Raw genomic sequence first — 18,449 nt, 5'->3', positions numbered from 1 at the left:
AAAATAGCTGTCTTGTAATACTTTTGTTGTTCTAACTGCAGGCTCCTATTATCTATATCAAAAGATTAATCCGGTAATTCACAGTTTTTCTCCAGACCTGCCAGCGAACATCCACCACCCACACATCAACATCTGTGGCACGTGATCAGAATAGTGCATCACGTTTTAGATTGAGATCGATTACAACAATTAGGAGCGTCGTGGCGCAGCGGAAGCGCGCAGGGCTCATAACCCTGATGTCCCTGGATCGAAACCAGGCGACGCTACTTTTTTTCTGTATTCTATGTATGTATTCTATGTATGTTGTGCTCTGCTATATCGCACAGTACCCGGGTAGAGTGAAGTGCACCAAAGTGTAATACCATGCATCAGGCCTTTCAATTGGCCATTTCTTCTACCTTTTATGTTGATGGTTTTGTTCTATGTAGGAACACATTGTAGCTTGGCCATTCTTGAATTCTGAATTTCGGAAAATTTCGCACTGCATACAATGGCAGTACGGTAATGAAGCTATATTATATATATTATTATCATTGTATAGTATGGTGAATTGATGGATTGTTAGATCACAGTTGAATCAGTATTAGAGGAAATGGAAGAGGAGATATTATCAGCACGTCATAGGAAGGAGAAGAAGGATTTGCAGAACCAGATTACTGGGCTGAAAAAGCAGAGTACTAAGAGGACTCGCAAGCAGGTCAATGCAAGATGCGAAGAACTAACGAGTGAACTAGAGAAAAGACATGTCGAAGAATTGAGGCAGTTCAGAATAGCACAGGGTATCGAAATAGCTGGAGATGGAGACGAGCAGGAAGAAGAGGTAACACCTGAGAAGTTGTTAGAGCAAATGTCTCTTGAGAAAAATGGCAATGATGAAGAATCGGTACCTAAGCCATTGGAAACAGAAGTAGAATCGAGGCCTGGTAAACGTATGAATAGACGGAAACAGCGATTGGCCAAGGCACAGAGGGATGCGGACAGGATTCGGGAAGAAGCATTGGCGGAAGCAGCCATGCAGCCAGATTTGAAGGGGATGGAGGAAGAAGTTCTTGAGAAGGTTTGCGAGCTGAATGGTTTAACGCAAGTAGAAATCCAGCCGGATGGGAATTGTCTGTTTGCTGCTATTCTTGACCAACTAAGAATAAGACACAACAATATAGATGGTGGTGTATCATACTACTACCCGGAAAGTTACGAAGGCCCGAAATGCATTGATTCTTTGGGAATATCCGATCTGCGTTCTCTTTCTTGTTGTTACGTTCGTGAACATCGTGATGACTTTATACCGTATTTGTTTGAAGACAACGATACCACGACAGATATCGAAGTGTATACTGAAAAGATGGAAACCACAGCAACTTGGGGTGGTGAAATTGAGCTTCTAGCGTTGAGCCATGTGTTTCGATGCTGTATTAGCGTGATGATTAGTGGGGGATCTACACTTAAAATCAATGAACATGAGATGGCGAACGCCGAGTTGAAAATAATCTACTACAAACATAAATATGCGTTAGGCGAGCATTATAACTCTCTGCATGATGTTTAATACTTCAAGTGGTTCCAGGCTATATTATATTATCGTGTTAATAATGTAACAAGTTATCTATAAATAGGTTTATTGTGCTCATCGCATGGATCAAAAAGCTGAAAAATCTAAACTTTCTGCACAATGTTGTGATGATGGTGAGTAGATATTTTAGTTTTAGGCACGAAAGAGCACACAGTATGGCTAAACATTTCATAAGATGGGTTGTCAGAAGGTATTCTAGCAAGAATCTGCTTGGCCGTCCCTCCAACAATCTAACTAGTGGCATTGTGGGTTTGGCAAATGTTGGTAAGTCGACTTTTTTTCAAGCTATTACTGGATCGGAGCTAGGCAATCCAGCAAACTATCCATTCGCAACAATTGAGCCGGAAGAAGCCAAGGTCATTGTACCATCTCCTGAACTGGATCATCTATTTCAGTTATATCAGTCACAGAAGAAAATTCCTGCCACGCTAACTGTTTATGATATCGCCGGGTTGACACGGAATGCTTCGCAAGGAGAAGGGCTGGGAAATAGGTTTTTAAACGATATTAGGCATGTGGATGGCATATTTTCTCTAATTCGTGGGTTCCAAAATGAGACCATCACACATATTGAAGGATCTGTTGATCCAGTCAGGGACATGTCTCTAGTTCAGGATGAATTAGTCCTTAAGGATTTGGAATGGCTTGAAGCTGCCAAGGAGAGACTGGGAAGAAAGCTAAGCCGAACAGCTAAAAATGCACTTGAATACAGTAGAATGGTTGCAGAGCTGAAATTCTTGGAAGACTTGGAGGAATTTATGTATGATGGTCGGAAAATCGCACATTTCAAGACTGAGTGGAGTGCCGAACAGGTAGAAATTCTAAATTCGCATAATTTCATTACTGCAAAGCCTTCGCTGGTTTTATTGAACTGTACTCCTAGAGATTATCTAATGCAAGAGAATAAGTACTTAAAGGATGTGGAGAAGTGGATCCAAGAATCATCACCGGGGGATAAAGTCGTGTTATTTAGCGCTGAATTTGAAACAAAGTACAATGAATTCATTGCAGACGGTGACTACGAAAAGTTGGCGCTGTATTGCAACAGTATTGCCGATAAAGCAGAAATAAAAGTAGAAAACTATAGATCTGCGTTGCCGCAGATCATTATTGAGATGCGTAAACTCTTAAATCTGATTAGTTTTTATACTTGTGGTCCACAAGAGGCACGCCAATGGACTATTAGAGAAGGAGCTCTAGCTCCGCAGGCCGCTGGTGTTATCCACACCGATCTAGAGAAAACGTTCATTAGCGGTAACGTTATCAAGTATGCTGATATAATGGGTCTTCAGCCACCACTACTAGAGTCGCAGCTGAAGAGCCAGGGGAAGATCAAGCGTGTTGGTAGTAAGTATATTATGGAGGATGGCGATATAGCTCACTTCAAAGCTGCTGGTCCAAAGAAATAAGAGAATAGAAATACAAGAAATTTATGTAAATAGGTAAGGAATAAAAAGATGCATCGTGTAATTCTGTAAATTATATCAGAGCATTTGACAATTGACTAATCGCATATCAAAGAACAAACAAATTCTTGATCGACTGAGCTGGGTTTGTAAAAGCATGTCACATGGACATATTTCATCATAAAAAACAGTAATACAATCAATGCATAAAAAGGACTGCTTCACCTAAAGCATACACTTCATAATCCCGTGTTCTGTGTTTTCTATTGGTGTGCAAAACTTTGGATCCGGTGATGTCCATATACCACACACAAATATATATACATTATATATATACCGTGAAAAATTGTCACGCAAGGTTTTCGGTAGGCCGAACCCAGGCATATTGATACAGCCTGCGATCCCAACATAACGAATTAGGGCTCGTGGATAGTGGGCTTTTGTAAGAACCTTTTATTTTGCTTAAATATATACTGTACATCACATATAGGAATTACAAAATATGCAGTTTAAACAACAGGATGAAGGCAGATGACAGCATAACACTTGGCATTGCGCTTCAAGATAAGGAGACAGCCACACGAGACTAAACTCTGTAATCTCATATAATATATTTTATTATTGTTTAACCACTGATAGTAAGGCAGAGGTATAAAAACTACCTTACCTAGAGTGGGCTGTTCAAACTGCATGACTATACGCCACAAAGGTAAAAGGCCATGAAAAGGAAGAAGCTAAAAAAACATATGACACTTAACGATTGACACATTTAGGCAGCGATGATGACTTCAATGTCCACACCTGGTTGAATAGCCAATTGGGTGATTCTCTTAGCGATCTGAGCAGGAGCTTTCAAGTCAATGTATCTCTTGTGGATTCTCATTTCGTAAGTGTCCCAAGTCTTAGAACCTTCACCATTAGGAGTTTTTCTGGTGCTGATCTTCAAAACCTTGGTTGGCAATCTGACAGGACCTTTCATAACCAATTGATGGCTTTGAGCATTCTTGACAATGTTAGCAGAGACATCTTCCAACTCCTTGACCTTTGTGGAGGTCAAGGTCATTCTGATCTTGTGCAGCTGTGGCTGGTTTTGGTGATCACCCTTTTCCTTTTGAATTTCAGACATTGCTTATTATACCTTTTAATGTTCTTGGATCTCGTATTCGTGAAAAGACGAATATAATACTTATTCTACTACTGATCAGTTTTATGTCTCTCGAGCTTGGTGAAAAATCTTGGAAATGGTTACCCGGTCTACAATCTTGTGAGTCCTTCAAAATTATATTGTGTGTCTGGGTGTTCATCACGCTTAAAGTAACATGTATGGGTGTACAGTCTAAGAAAATTTGCTCATGTGACTGCGTACGTACTCCTTCTGCAAGATCTATCTGCGTCAGTGCATCATTTATTTACGTAGCATATAAGTTTAAGGAATGCCAGCCGCATAATCAAGACTATAATATATATGTATATTTATGTATACCTCTTCAAGCATACCAATCCGGCATGTTTGGGCTTACATCAACTCGATGTTCTCTTTACTAGCATCAATCGAAAGTACACAGAGTTAAGAGACAAAATGTTATTTAGTTCAATATCAAGGTCAGATAAGATAATACCACATTAAACATATGCCGATGCCTTCCTCATAAACAAACCATGCTTATACTATTCAATATATATATCGTTCTCCTTGGCTGACTTGCTTCTTCTGCAACCACAAATTATAGAGAATTTGCGCTGGCATCTTGATCAGATTACATAATTTAGCGCAACTTTGATGCAAAATGTTTCACAAGGATCATGTAATCGCCCAAACTCAGTTTTGAGATCTTTTAAGGTCAGAAATTATATTCCAGGGTCAATGGTGCAGTCACCATTTGTATTTAAAATACAAATCTAATTAATGACTAGAGGTTTCACTGGTTAAAATGTGTGAGATTTATTCACTTTGTCGTTAGAAAGAACAATTAGATAACGAACGATAAGAATTGATAACAAGATACCGGATAGATAGTCAGCGTTGTAATGCCTCCACAATCACGTTTAGTGAATCATATGTGTAAAACTGATGTGCGTTTGTATCGCTATAATGACAGTATATAAGGTGGGGGAATGCTTCTAACAATGTGTGCAGTAAAGTTTAAAATTTGAAGGAACTTTTGAGCGGGATGACATCAGGTATTGAGCCACCGTTACCCCAGAGTGCTGGGTATGGAGTCGTAGTAGGAGTAGGGTCAGCATTTGCTGCTGGTATGGTGCTGACGACATACATTTTAAAACGTTATCAGAAAGAAATTATTACAGCGGAGGAGTTTGCGACGGCAGGCAGGACGGTGAAGACAGGGTTGATAGCATCTGCTGTAGTGAGTAGTTGGACGTGGGCCGCGACGTTGCTGCAATCTACTGCAATGGCATATAAGGTTGGAGTAAGTGGGCCATTTTATTATGCGGGTGGTGCATGTGTTCAAATTATTGTGTTTTCAACTCTAGCTATCAAGTGTAAGCAGAAGGCGCCGAATGCTCACACATTTTTGGAAATTATCAGGTCAAGATATGGAACTGTTGCACATGTGGTGCATATGGGATATGCGTTGGTGACCAATGTGTTGGTTACTTCTATGCTTTTGACAGGTGGGTCGGCTGTTTTATCAGACTTAACTGGAATGAATACCGTTGCTTCATGCTTCTTACTGCCGTTAGGAGTTATTGTGTATACGTTGTTTGGGGGTATAAAGGCAACTTTTCTGACTGATTATGTGCATACCATTATCATAATTGTTATCGTTTTAACGTTTGCGTTTACTGTGTATGGAACTAGTGATCTTTTAGGCTCTCCTGCTATAGTGTACGATCTTTTGCAGGCAGCTGCAGAACGTCATCCAGTGGAAGGCAACGCTGGTGGTCAATACTTGACGATGAAATCAGAATCCGGTATTATATTCTTTATTATCAGCTTGGTAGGCAACTTTGGAACTATTTTTCTTGACAATGGTTATTTCACTAAGGCATTTTCATCCTCACCAGCGGCTGCATTGCCTGGATATATTTTAGGAGGTATCTCATGGTTTGCAATTCCTTGTTTGGTTGCTACGGCAATGGGTTTGGCTTGTTTGGCTCTAGAGAGTCATCCATCATTTCCAACCTATCCTGATAGGCTTTCCCCTGACCAGGTTAGCGCTGGTTTAGTGCTTCCCTCAGTGGCTGTTACGTTGCTTGGTAAAGGAGGTGCTATGGCGACCCTTACAATGGTATTTATGGCAGTAACTTCAGCAATGTCCGCAGAATTGATAGCTGTGTCGACCATCTTTACCTATGATATCTACAGAGGATATGTTAACCCAAAGGCGTCAGGTAGGAAACTAATATTTGCTGCACATGCCGCATGCGTTGTATTTGGTTTTCTGATGAGCGCTCTTTCTGTTGGGTTATATTATGCAGGAATTTCTTTAGGATATCTTTATGAGTTGATGGGTATCATTATTTCAGCCGCTGTGGTACCGTCTGCTTTAACGCTGTTCTGGAAAGACCAAAACCTAATGGCTGTCATTATCTCACCAATTCTGGGAACCATCTTGGCCATTATTTCGTGGCTAGTATGTGCCAAGTCTTTGTACAATGAAATCACTGTAGAAACAACTTACAAAGACTATCCAATGTTGGCAGGAAACATCGTGGCCCTTCTTTCACCTGTTATTTTCATTCCTATTCTCACCTATTTATTTAAGCCTCAGAATTTTGATTGGGAACGGATGAAGACTGACATAACTCGCGTGGATGAGGAGGAAGAGAAAATGGAGGTGGAAAATATGATGGATTCTGTTGCGGGAATAGATGATGTACTTGAAGGTAATAGCTCAAATTGCGAGAAATGTGTTGATGACGTAAGGTCAGTAAAATCAGTTATCTCAGCAGCTAAGGAAATTGTACCCGATGAGTTATTAGAGAAATATCAAACGGACGAAGAGAAACTTCTGGCAAGGTCCGCTAGAATCGCTTCATACTTATCTCTGGTGTTTGTCTTTATTTTCTTGATTCTATGGCCAATGCCGATGTATGGCTCAAGTTATATCTTTTCGAAGAAATTCTTCGCTGGTTGGGTATACGTGTTGATCATATGGATATTCTTCACTGCTATTAGCGTTTGTATTTATCCATTATTGGAAGGTCGTAAAGCAATATTCCTTACAATTCGTGGCATCTATTGGGATCTGAGTGGGCAAACTTATAAGTTACGAGAATGGCAAGACGAACATCCGGAACAACTCCACGTTGTCCTATCACAGGCTAGTACTAGAATTCAACTAAAGAGATCATATAATAGTTTAACTTAAATTTAATAATTTGCTGCGAGATTAGCTTTAACGGTTTAGTTATTCTGGCCGTTAGGTATCTCTCTCTACCTCTCACTGTTAGTCAGTTATCGCCCATTTTGTGCTATGCTCAGCTAGCGAGTGCAGGCAGGCATAGTCGTTTTTTAATAACCTCAGTCAAATTAGACACCCCACCGGGATGCTTTCAATTCCAAGAATGATTTGACTATTTTGTACAGAAGTGGTGTATATACCAACATACCTTTCCATATATAGAATGAGAATGGAACTACGAAACCTTCACTTAGAGGTGTTGCGCTCATTATGATTTCTTGGAATATGTTCATCATCCGAGAAGTTTAGATCGTCATCATGCGCAGTAGAACTGAAACCGTCATCTCCTAAAGATTGCAAATCATCTAGATCAAAATCTGTAACGTTTTCAGGGTCTGTTGGTAATTGCTGAGAGCAAGCCAACATGTACGAAGTGTCTGTTGGCCTCAACATAAAGGCCAACGTTACAAAGACACAGTAGTATATCAAAGAAGGCCAAAAGTCCATAATAAACCTGATCCTCCAATATTTTTTCACCAGCTCTACAGTGCTCATGCCAACCACCATAAGTGTAGTGACGCTCATCCCCCCGGCTACACCAAACATAGAAAGTAAAATAACAGCGAGAAGTTCTCGATAGACGTTTAGTTTCACCATTTGCCGTTGCTCCTTTAAGTATTGTGTAGTGTTACCCAAAGATTTAATGATCATACAATAAAAGGCCACCAAAGAAAAAGCCGATGGTATCAACGTAATAAGAGGAAGCATCGTGACAGCATCAGAACTCGTCATATAGTCTTGAATCAAAAATCCAGCGGATACAAAAAAGTTGAAAAGGGTGAAAGCTTGAATACGTCTCATTAGCTTACGGTTCAACTTTGGATACACGATACCATAGCCTAACGTAATCACAAGTAAAAAGAAGCAAGAACATGAAACTTTACCAGCACTCAAAACAGATACAAACAACATGAACACATTCGTTCCCAAAGTTGAACCCTTCCTATTCCTGAGATCATAAAACGACCAAATAAATATTGTATCTATGGTCAAAAATACGAAAAACGCCAGCAAATACTTTTGTAGTAGCAACAACTCATGTTTGTGCTTCCAGACTGCAAAAGAATACAGCGCCATACCAACCGCATAGGCAACAGCAAGCAACCCATATAATGGCATCTTGTTTATCTCTGACGCCGGTAACTCACCGAAAGCATTTCTGTAATTCACTATACCATTATAATCACCATTTATAGCTTCAGTCAACACACAATAGTACCCAGTTTTCTTAACATTATACTTTTGTTCGACTTCGCCAACATCAGTCACCATATAGGTCAAAATCGGATACTTAGCTGTCTCATTTTGTCCAGTTTCTGAATTAAAGACTGAATTGGTCAACAAGAAATTCCCTTTAGACGTTGTATTGCATAGCCCTTGATTAATCGCATCATCATTACAAATGTACTTCGTATCACCATCTATTTTTATCCCCACATGATCTAGATCCTGATACTCAAAAATAACAACACTAACCCCATTGTTATCCCCACTAAGGCTTGTGAGATTGAATGAAATGAAAGGATCGACCTTCCCTCCCCAATCCGTTTTGTCGTACATCCCGCTGCAGATATTCTTACGACTGGAGCTAATCCTCTCCTTATTAGCCCTCGTAAACGAACATATAAAAAACCAAAGAACAAATGTTAATTGGGGCAACATTGTGATTGTAGCCTTACTAACTTCGTTATACCTGTTTACTTGTTAAGTCTAACCACGTAGTAGTGAGTGTTCAAATTCAATTTTAATGTCTTCAACATTTTTATAACTTTGCCGAACCTAAGAATTGCATAAATCACACGCATTGGACTCAGCCACAACCTGCATAAAGATAATACGACAGCATTATGTTAGGAATAAAGAGGCCTTTCAGAAGCCTATCCCTCAGGCTAATCCACATCAAGACTGCTACTACACCAAATGAGAATGCGCTAAAGTTTATTTCTATGGATGGTGAATTACTTCAAGAGAGGGGAGCCCGGAGCATCGAAATCAAGAATACAGATGAGAAACTGATTAAACATGCACCTTTAGCATCTCGTATATTTTCTCAGTGTCCAGGAATTGAGACTCTAATGATAGGAGATGATTTTTTAACTGTTAGAAAGGATGAGATGATGCATTGGAATCAAGTGACACCTTCAGTCATTGATATATTGACGGGGTACCTAGCAAGTGGGAAGGAGATGTTTCATCCTGAGTTCTATTCTGTAAAGGAATCAGAGATTGGATATGATGTTAATGTTCCAAAATTTGAGTATGATGAGGATGAACAGGAGATAAGTGAAATGATTGAGGAGTTGATCCAGACAAGGATCAGACCGGCTATTATGGATGATGGAGGGGACATAGACTACCGTGGATGGGACCCGGAGACAGGTATCGTTTATTTGAAGTTACAAGGTGCATGCAAGTCGTGCTCTTCTAGCGAGGTCACGTTGAAAAGCGGTATTGAATCTATGTTGAAACACTACATCGATGAGGTTGAAGGTGTTGAGCAGATACTAGATATCGAGGAGCAAGTTGCACTAAAGGAGTTTGAGAAATTAGAGCAGAAGATGCAAAAGAAGCATCAGTTAGAGGCATAGGGTCCTATTTCTGAACGAACCCTTTCTGTAAATAAATAACTTAAACCTAAATATTATTTAAGCCTACCCCATTAATTTATTATGTTTAAAGTTCTTCTGAAATATACTTTTCTATACGTCTAGCCATCTTCATGTCAATATCAGTCACCCCTCCCAAGTCATGGTTCGTGAGAATAAGTGAGACTTTGTTATAAGTAGTAGTTATAGTCGGGTGATGGCCCCATAAATGTGATCTCAGTGCAATTTGGTTTAGAACCGACCATGTTGATTCAAAGTCGCGGAGCTGGAAGTCTCTAAACAAAGCCCCATTTGCGTACTTCCAATGGGGAAGAGCTGCCAAGCCAGCCTTTAATTCAGGTGATTGCAGAAGTATAGCGGCCTGCTTGGATATTTTGTTATACATTTGTTATTTGGCTAGCCGTTTTACGTTTAGATTATTGCATTGGGTTGTAGGAGGGGGTGTGGATCGACCTATTTAATGCCAAGTAGCTCTCCGTTTGTCACCATCTAGCATACAAAGGATTACGCGGTGTACCAATACACATCAAACAGAAGCCGTAGGGTAGCAACAAGATCCAAGAGGGATGATTTCCTGTCTATTCATTCTTGATGAAGAACTTCAATTACTGACTGTTAGATTGTTGAAGCCAGTACCATCGCTACTTGAGCCGTTAGAATGGTTTATCAGGCATCCCAAGAAGTCGCCGATACTGCAAAATATGGATTATGACTACATATTCATTCAAAGAGATGGGTTGTATTTTCTTTCGTTGAGCTACCAACTCACAAACGTCTATCCCATGGTAGTTTTTTCATATCTGAATCAACTTCATATGTTATTTCAGAAGTACTTGGGCGAGAACTTGAATAAGGTTTTGATTACAGGGAACTTCCATTTAATTCATGAATTGATCGACGAGTCTATTTTTATGGGTACACCTCAACTGACTGATTATAATATAATCAGAGACTACATTAAGGTTCAAGTTGTCAAAGATTCACCAGAACCAGCTACACGAGAGGCAACAGTAACAAACACTAAAAAGAATAAAAAGAAGGACTCAAAGAAGAAAGAAGAAGACACAGAGGCAACAGATGAAAACTATATGAATAGTTATATTGCAAGAACAACCACCTCAGCTATATCATGGCGTCCTAAAGGTATTCATTATAACAAAAATGAATTTTATCTGGATGTTATTGAACATCTCGAATACCTTGTGGACTTTCAATGCATGAACATTAAAAGTAACACAGTGTATGGATATATTCAATGCCGTTCATATTTATCAGGTATGCCCATGCTAACGATAGGGCTAAACAAACTGAATTCTGAGAACGAGTACTTTATGAGAAGGGCAAATTTTCATCAATGTGTTAACCTGGACCAACTAACAACAGACAAACTTATATCATTCACTCCTCCAGACGGGGAGTTTCAATTGTGCAACTACAAGTTAACAAGAAATATGTCAGACCCGCCAATGATCAAATTGGAGGATTGCAAGGTGAAACTGAAGCCGCGCAAAACAAAAGATGGGCTGGATAGGCTGATTCTAGCTGTGACCATATCCACCTACTTCAAGCTGCAAGATTCGACCAGTCTGCTCAATATAAAGGTACCATTAAGCAAAGTATTTCGAGACTGGGATGTCGATCTTTCATACCAGCCACGCTTTAAATGCGAGCAGGGGAAGGTTATGTTCAACATAACCGATGACTACCTACTTTGGGAAGTAGGGAAAGTAAAAGGCGGTCATGGCGATAAAACATTGAAAATGCAGTCTGAATTCCATCTCCACAATAGAGAACACGAAGCTAGGATAAAACAACAACTATCAAATTCAATGGACCCAAAGCCAATACGACGAGGTCCTCATTTAGAAAAACTCTACCAACAGACTCACGAATTAAACTCCCCCACTTCAGAAGCAGCTCTCTTGAAGGTAGAATTTGAAATTCCTTACTACACTATAAGTGGATTGAAAGTTGAATTCCTAAAGATTGAAGAAAAACAACTCCAATTCCAGTCCTTTCCTTGGGTAAGGTATAAAACCATCAATCATGATATATATGCCTATCAACTTTGAACTACAGTCATTCATTCATTCGATAAAACATTTTTCTAAAAACTACCAGATCTAAATATCTGCCACGTTTCTGATATATACTGCATCATCAATAAGTTGCCCCGCCCTTTCCATTCTTGTTAAATGTAGCTAAGTCATGTAACTTTCCGTATCTATTCTGCCGTATCATGTCATTATCATTTGACCAAAGAGTACCTAGTCATTCCCTACAAAAACCCAGCTCCCGAAAGATACAGAACTAAGAGAAGTAAGATGGACCATGCAGAACACTTCAAAAACTAGCTACTAACAGCATTAAAACATTATAAGTAGCTAAACATAAGTACAGCAGCTGCTTCCAGGACCAGGTTATCATCAGCTTATTACCGAAAAAATAAGCTTGAAGTTTTACAGACAGCACGAGACAGGCTTGGAAACTTTAATCCGGTTTGGGAGTAAGGAATAGTGAAAACACAGGGAAAGAGAGAGAGATAGAAGGGAACTTCAGAGAAGGAATGGCCAGTGTGAATAGAACAGATATTGAGCATGCTAAGGAACCAGAATTTATAGCAGTGGAGGCGCTCAGTCAGTTGTGTAATAGTAATGCAAAAACAGATGAGATTAAGGATAATTCACATGGAGAGGAAAAGCAGGAAGATAAACAGCATTATGACGATGGAGAAACATTGCTTCATAAGATGAGGCAGAATTCGATCATAAATAATGCGGTGAGCCTATATGAACAAACTAAATTACAACATCCTAACTTTAAGAGGCGTGTGGAACTGGTGGAGCGTAAAGCATCGACGATGGTCAGAAGGACCAGTGAATTTTGGAGTCAGGCAGATAGCTCAGAGAACGATTGCATGGATGATGTGTATAGTACGGGTACGCCACTGGATGATCACCTGGGGACTCCACTCCGAGTGTCGAAAAGACAGAAGATCAGGGAGAATTTTAAGGAGTACCGATTAAACATGTCTATAGAATCCAAAAAGCAATTAATTACATGTTTGCATCTTCTCAAGTTGGCTAATAAGCAGCTTTCACATACAGTTTCATCTTTGCAGGATCTGGTGCAGAAAGAGAAGGAGACGGCAGAGCAGCATTTGCCTCACAAAGATTCAGACTCAGATGATAATGAGCAGTTCTATGATGCTTCTGAAAATCTGGCGGATGAGAGATCCAAAGAAATTAAGATGGAGGTTGTTGGTACTGTAAAAAAGGTCTATTCGTTGATATCCCACTTTGCGGGGAATTCTTTACCAGAGCCCGCAAGAAGCCAGGTGCGGGAGACGTTGTTGAATTTGCCCACGAATTGGTCCCTTAATGTCAATTCTACGTCCAAACAACGGTCTTCAAATCCCCGGCTTTCTGCAAATGGCAAGATATTAATTTTAGCGGAGGAATCATTGGACATGGTTAGTAATGTTATACAGGTGTTTGATGGAACGATTGGGAAGGCGGAAGAATGGGTTAAGCACAAAAGGGAGCTCAAAGAGCTCATTAAAGCGCAATATATAGAAACGCAGCTGAAATTAAAAGTTAAGAGACAGTTAGAAAAAGAGCAGGCAGAGGGGCAACATCAGGAATTAAATCACGAATCTATATAATACATGTACTAAAAACGTATTTAACCCTGTAAGGCATTCAACCGTTCTCTCATTTCCTTCAACATATTGTCTGCCTCATCTTCGATTTGTTCCTCGGCAGCAACTTCTTGGTTCTCTTGGTGGTTCAGTTGAGTTTGAGGAATGTTATTCACCATGTTGAATTTGTCATTTGTATACTTTGCAACTATTTGCTCCACTTGTTCTTCAACTTCCTCATCTTCGATGTCCGCATCCAAAACATCTAGAGAATTATCCATCATTTCACTGATAATCCCTGACTTGACCAACTCCTTTTCTAACTCCATCATTGTATTCCGCAACTGGGGTATATGCACTAGAGAATTCACCTCCATCATCAAACCTGTACTCTGGGCCATCTTCTGCTGCATTTTATTCATCTGGAATGATTCTTCTATCTTCATCCCTATAGACTGCAATTGCGTCTTCGACGTGTACACCCGGTCATACTGTTTGTTTATCTGATAGAGTTCCTTCGCATATATACGAACCGTCTTTACATCGTTCGCCTTGGCTGACTTTTTGATTAACGCCTGTGTCTTCCCCTTTAAAACACTTAATTCTCGTAAAGATTTATCCAACTCTCGCTGGTTTTTTCTCAATATACCTTTCAACTTCCTGTGCTGTTCCTTGGGATCAACACCCCATAGCGTCGTTTTAATAAAATTCATTACAATCCCTTATAACCTCTCTCACACCGATTTTATAATCACTGTGTAGCTTATCAGTATACTTTGCAAAATGCTATACCCAATCCCTTGGTGTTCCTCAAAGTTGATGGAACGCTAATTCATAAATATTGTCCTACAAACAAATTCTGCGTTTTTATCCCCTAAAAAATGACCTACAGTCCAACTCAAATACACACAGTATACCAGCACGATATCTAACTCCTTTTACAACCTTCTTCTATAACTATCACTAAATACTCTTACACCCATGTCTCATATTAGCGCATCAAAAGCCTTTAACAAAAAAATCCTATATCCAATCACGTGATAATCATCTTTAGATTATACTTCGCTCCATGGAGAATAAAACGCTAGTTGAAAGAGCCTTTAAGGTCTATCAGCTGCGCACAAAGTGCCGCGGTAATACTTTGTAACTTCTAACGCACTTAATCATGAGCACCACACCCTTCGGTGTGACTATATTCATAGTAATAGTTGTAATCACATGATTGTCCGATATAGTGTAACGGCTATCACACCACGCTTTCACCGTGGAGACCCGGGTTCGACTCCCGGTATCGGAGTAATTTTTAATTACTATTTGACTTGGCAGTTTAGTTACATTAAAAACATTTGATAATACTCCAAGGCCATTGATTATTATTTTGGATGCAAGCACGGTCACTTCCAGTCCTATAACTGCGACTCAATCTGGATCTTGGGCTTCGATAATTCAAACTCTACTAGGTTTAGCCCCTTCCACAAGGCAAAGTTCAGTTATCAAATTCACATTGTATGAGCTCTTAGCGCATCGCTGATATATAGTTGCTGCCCATGTTCGAGATTTGCAAATATACTTACCTCTGAAACTGTTGCTTTTTTTATTTTATTGTCAGGATTATTTTATTATTTATGCCACATCTTCTAAATATTGAACCATATAAATGCTAGTAATTTGTTGGTTGTACATAGAACTATAGAATGTATCAATTTAGCAATCCGCGTATCAATCTACCAACTTTTTATTCAGGTGTTGTTTTTCAGCGTAATTTACAAAGCTCCATAAAGATCAACATGAAAGATGGAATTAAAATATTATCATTTAGGTTGGAGTTCCCTTCTAGAAGGCCAGAAACCACACACACCAAAACAATATTCTTGTTTGTAACTGTATCAAATGCCGCAAGGTAGTGTTTACACCATAAGCTGACAATTGATGTAGCTAGTATGAAAGCTGCAGTTCCTTCGACCGTTTTATTTGTCCCTGGCCAACGGTTCCTACCTAAATTCTTGCCAACAATGGATGCTAAGGAATCACCGACACCTAAACTAATGACACCCACTAGGGAATGGTTAATTAAAAGCGGAAATGATACTCCAATTATTAGATATAGGTATGATATTATTATTGGACCTTTATCATCTCTGAAGTCCGTAAACGAGCGCAGCTGGGAATTGATAAAATCACCAAAGGGAGCAAGGTTCAAATAACGGAAATACTCGACTATTAGAAACAGCACTAACGTTCCAGCGATAGCAAGGACTGTAAACTCGGGGTCAAAGGTCATCTGAGGAATTAAAAGGGGCAACAAAGCAAAATGCCAGATCTTTCGCGACATATTCAACGAAAGGTGAGATTTAAAGGCAAAAATATTAGGGACCAAAATTAGTAAGGATACCAGCCAACAACCCAATATCTTCATTCGTGTCGGACTCTCCAAAATATAGTAGCATAGCCATACTAAGGCATTGTGGCGATCGCTGACATGTAGCTGGGTCAGAACGGTGGCTGGGAAGATCAACGCAAAGCTGGTCAGCAAAGCCAACGTCCTCGCATACGGATGGACTTTCACCAACGCAAACGATAACACATAATTAGCTGCAATTGCACTAAAAAACCCGTACAAGCATATCCTTAATATTGAAAAATGCAGTGACTCAGAATCAATCATATACAACACATTGGTTAACAATATCGAGAACAAATTGCAATCTACTTTATCCAACGATTTCAACTCAGACACTTGTTCCAATGCGTAACATATGACAGTATTAATGAGCACTGCAACCATATTCCTCCTCCTCTTATCATAAAATTCATAGTTTATCAGCGGCACTGCTAATTGTAGCGGCAAACGGAAGTATACAGGAATACTAGCTGCATTAAAAGCCATAGAACAGTTCGCCAATGCCAACTCTCGGTTAAATAGTAATGCAATCATAAACGGGAGGAATAATAGATACACAGTGTTGAACGAAGGAAGGAAATCTGTACACATGGGCTTCACTCCATCCTCTTGACTATGCTTCTTTGCGGTCCGACTCCTGTATTCAACCACAGCCCCCATCCCAAATCCAATCACAGTAGTCCATAAACTACTGAATAACGCGACATCGTCCTTTGTATTCATGAACTTGTCAGCAGCAAGCCGGATAGTCACACCAATTATCGCAGCTTGCACAACATATTCTCCCTTTAATAGCTCATATAAAAGTCTGTAAGTCCCAGTAAACCTTTCCGCTGTCACCTGACTCATCGTACAACGGTAAGTTGTTAGTAGGATCCTCACTACTTAGATCTTAACGAAAATGCCTTTCAGAAGATGGATACGATCGCACTGAACACTCAAATTATGAGGAACGTCAACTTAGAGATATATATCTAAATGTTCTGCCTGTCACTAACGCCTTTCGAGCCCTCACGGTCTCTTAATATTACATCCGGAATTTTTACCCGGATTTCCCCAGAAATATTTTTTCCGAAAAGAAACTTATATAAGAAGGCCTCGAGGATTGCGGAAAATTTTTCACTTTCTCGAGGACTTCTCTTTGTATTAATTAGGTATCCCAGGGCCAGTGCAATGGTTGTTCGAGGGATGGATTTGGTACACTGAGAGGGGTAGTAGAATAAAGTGCTAGTTTCTGATGTGTCGCTTATTGAAGTTTTTTTACGTGAGATTAGGTATGACCGCTGATGACCTAGATTAATTTACAAACTAGAGTTTCTGAATTTTTTTATTTGTGATTAGAAACTGATCGAGTCTTTCTGAGGTCCCTGATGCTGTATAGTGGTTCTACACGTAAGGAGAGACACCTGGTATTATTTAGGTTGGTACAGGAGTACCATGCCAGTCGGAAACAGTCTTGTGATATTTTTGCATAGAAGGAACATTTTATGATGATTTAACAAAAACAAAGCTGGAATTACTGGCTGAAAATATAGTGTTGATAAGTTTTTGCAAAACTCTGATTCATGTTCTTGCTAGGTGGCAGGTCTTTAGGTGAAGATGTGCGGTCGGCAATTTACAAAATTTGCAGAATTTCCACTAGTGATATGAGGAATCACAGCACTGGGCACTGATAAATATCGTGAGTGACATTGCTTATATGGTAGGCCTCAGAAACCTACCGCTACTGATCTTAACCGGATTGCTGCAAGAAATGTTGTGGTTGCCGATTGTTCAAACTGTTTATGATATCACGGGGTTTTAAAAGTTGATCTTGAAGGATTGCAAATGATGATCTCCTATAGATGACGAGTCTGATTTCGAGGTTTTTCTCGCTGAAGACAAACCAATAAATATTCCATTCATGCATTTCTGATTATCTTTCTGGTCTCTTCTATGCACTTTGGTGGCTATCAGAAGATAGCACCATGGTATAACGATATTTTGGTATTTTGAACGTCTGGAGGCTTTACAAAATGATGAACACTAAAACATTAAAGACAAGCATATGTCTGAAATTTTATTGAAGAGAGGTTGTTTAAAAAGTCTGAAACCCTCCCGCTTCATATACTCAGTGAACCAACGTCTTGGTCTCTCATCCTGTTAAATGATGAATACTTCGTTTCACGACGGTCAACTGTGTTCTCCCAGGACTGTTTAATCCCGGGATGTTGATGAGACTCGCCTTTACAGGCATAATACTGATACTTCAAACAGTGAGTAGACTAGATTGGTAATCCTAGTATATGAAGAGATGCTTGAGGACAAGCATTGACGTTTAAAAAATAACTCGTCTTATTACATTCATGTGATGACTTAAAATTATACCCAAATTTATGAGTTTCTTTATCTATGATTCG

General features: G+C 39.6%; 11 protein-coding genes and 2 non-coding genes across 13 annotated transcripts; 8 read left to right on the top strand and 5 right to left on the bottom strand.

The window, feature by feature from the left end:
• The first annotated feature begins 194 nt into the window (after window positions 1–194).
• Window positions 195–266, top strand: Ecym_4599. Its single transcript has one exon. It is a non-coding gene; the product is annotated as a tRNA-Met (tRNA).
• A 326-nt stretch (window positions 267–592) lies between these two features.
• Window positions 593–1,546, top strand: OTU2 (deubiquitinase OTU2; the record flags this gene model as incomplete). The annotated part of the gene is made up of 1 exon (XM_003646399.1): window positions 593–1,546. The coding sequence occupies one exon, from the start codon at window positions 593–595 to the stop codon at window positions 1,544–1,546; it is 954 nt and encodes a 317-aa protein (XP_003646447.1).
• A 134-nt stretch (window positions 1,547–1,680) lies between these two features.
• Window positions 1,681–2,979, top strand: YLF2 (Ylf2p; the record flags this gene model as incomplete). Its single annotated transcript, XM_003646398.1, has 1 exon — window positions 1,681–2,979. One exon carries the CDS (start codon window positions 1,681–1,683, stop codon window positions 2,977–2,979), a length of 1,299 nt encoding a protein of 432 aa, XP_003646446.1.
• Window positions 2,980–3,745: 766 nt separating this feature from the next.
• RPS20 (40S ribosomal protein uS10) lies at window positions 3,746–4,102 on the bottom strand (the record flags this gene model as incomplete). Its single annotated transcript, XM_003646397.1, has 1 exon — window positions 3,746–4,102. The coding sequence occupies one exon, from the start codon at window positions 4,100–4,102 to the stop codon at window positions 3,746–3,748; it is 357 nt and encodes a 118-aa protein (XP_003646445.1).
• A 1,045-nt stretch (window positions 4,103–5,147) lies between these two features.
• On the top strand, window positions 5,148–7,310 carry DUR3 (Dur3p; the record flags this gene model as incomplete). Its single annotated transcript, XM_003646396.1, has 1 exon — window positions 5,148–7,310. The coding sequence occupies one exon, from the start codon at window positions 5,148–5,150 to the stop codon at window positions 7,308–7,310; it is 2,163 nt and encodes a 720-aa protein (XP_003646444.1).
• Window positions 7,311–7,589: 279 nt separating this feature from the next.
• On the bottom strand, window positions 7,590–9,065 carry Ecym_4594 (uncharacterized protein; the record flags this gene model as incomplete). The annotated part of the gene is made up of 1 exon (XM_003646395.1): window positions 7,590–9,065. One exon carries the CDS (start codon window positions 9,063–9,065, stop codon window positions 7,590–7,592), a length of 1,476 nt encoding a protein of 491 aa, XP_003646443.1.
• A 185-nt stretch (window positions 9,066–9,250) lies between these two features.
• Window positions 9,251–9,991, top strand: NFU1 (Nfu1p; the record flags this gene model as incomplete). Its single annotated transcript, XM_003646394.1, has 1 exon — window positions 9,251–9,991. The coding sequence occupies one exon, from the start codon at window positions 9,251–9,253 to the stop codon at window positions 9,989–9,991; it is 741 nt and encodes a 246-aa protein (XP_003646442.1).
• An 85-nt stretch (window positions 9,992–10,076) lies between these two features.
• MCO14 (4a-hydroxytetrahydrobiopterin dehydratase) lies at window positions 10,077–10,394 on the bottom strand (the record flags this gene model as incomplete). Its single annotated transcript, XM_003646393.1, has 1 exon — window positions 10,077–10,394. One exon carries the CDS (start codon window positions 10,392–10,394, stop codon window positions 10,077–10,079), a length of 318 nt encoding a protein of 105 aa, XP_003646441.1.
• Window positions 10,395–10,575: 181 nt separating this feature from the next.
• On the top strand, window positions 10,576–12,081 carry APM2 (Apm2p; the record flags this gene model as incomplete). Its single annotated transcript, XM_003646392.1, has 1 exon — window positions 10,576–12,081. One exon carries the CDS (start codon window positions 10,576–10,578, stop codon window positions 12,079–12,081), a length of 1,506 nt encoding a protein of 501 aa, XP_003646440.1.
• A 494-nt stretch (window positions 12,082–12,575) lies between these two features.
• OPI1 (transcriptional regulator OPI1) lies at window positions 12,576–13,673 on the top strand (the record flags this gene model as incomplete). The annotated part of the gene is made up of 1 exon (XM_003646391.1): window positions 12,576–13,673. The coding sequence occupies one exon, from the start codon at window positions 12,576–12,578 to the stop codon at window positions 13,671–13,673; it is 1,098 nt and encodes a 365-aa protein (XP_003646439.1).
• A 20-nt stretch (window positions 13,674–13,693) lies between these two features.
• VPS24 (ESCRT-III subunit protein VPS24) lies at window positions 13,694–14,362 on the bottom strand (the record flags this gene model as incomplete). Its single annotated transcript, XM_003646390.1, has 1 exon — window positions 13,694–14,362. The coding sequence occupies one exon, from the start codon at window positions 14,360–14,362 to the stop codon at window positions 13,694–13,696; it is 669 nt and encodes a 222-aa protein (XP_003646438.1).
• Window positions 14,363–14,874: 512 nt separating this feature from the next.
• Ecym_4588 lies at window positions 14,875–14,946 on the top strand. Its single transcript has one exon. It is a non-coding gene; the product is annotated as a tRNA-Glu (tRNA).
• A 456-nt stretch (window positions 14,947–15,402) lies between these two features.
• SEC59 (dolichol kinase) lies at window positions 15,403–16,899 on the bottom strand (the record flags this gene model as incomplete). Its single annotated transcript, XM_003646389.1, has 1 exon — window positions 15,403–16,899. One exon carries the CDS (start codon window positions 16,897–16,899, stop codon window positions 15,403–15,405), a length of 1,497 nt encoding a protein of 498 aa, XP_003646437.1.
• Window positions 16,900–18,449: the final 1,550 nt, after the last annotated feature.

Source organism: Eremothecium cymbalariae, chromosome 4 (genome assembly GCF_000235365.1).
Source record: "Eremothecium cymbalariae DBVPG#7215 chromosome 4, complete sequence".
Lineage (NCBI taxonomy): Eukaryota > Fungi > Ascomycota > Saccharomycetes > Saccharomycetales > Saccharomycetaceae > Eremothecium > Eremothecium cymbalariae.
This window is presented reverse-complemented; position numbering and strand designations above follow the sequence as displayed.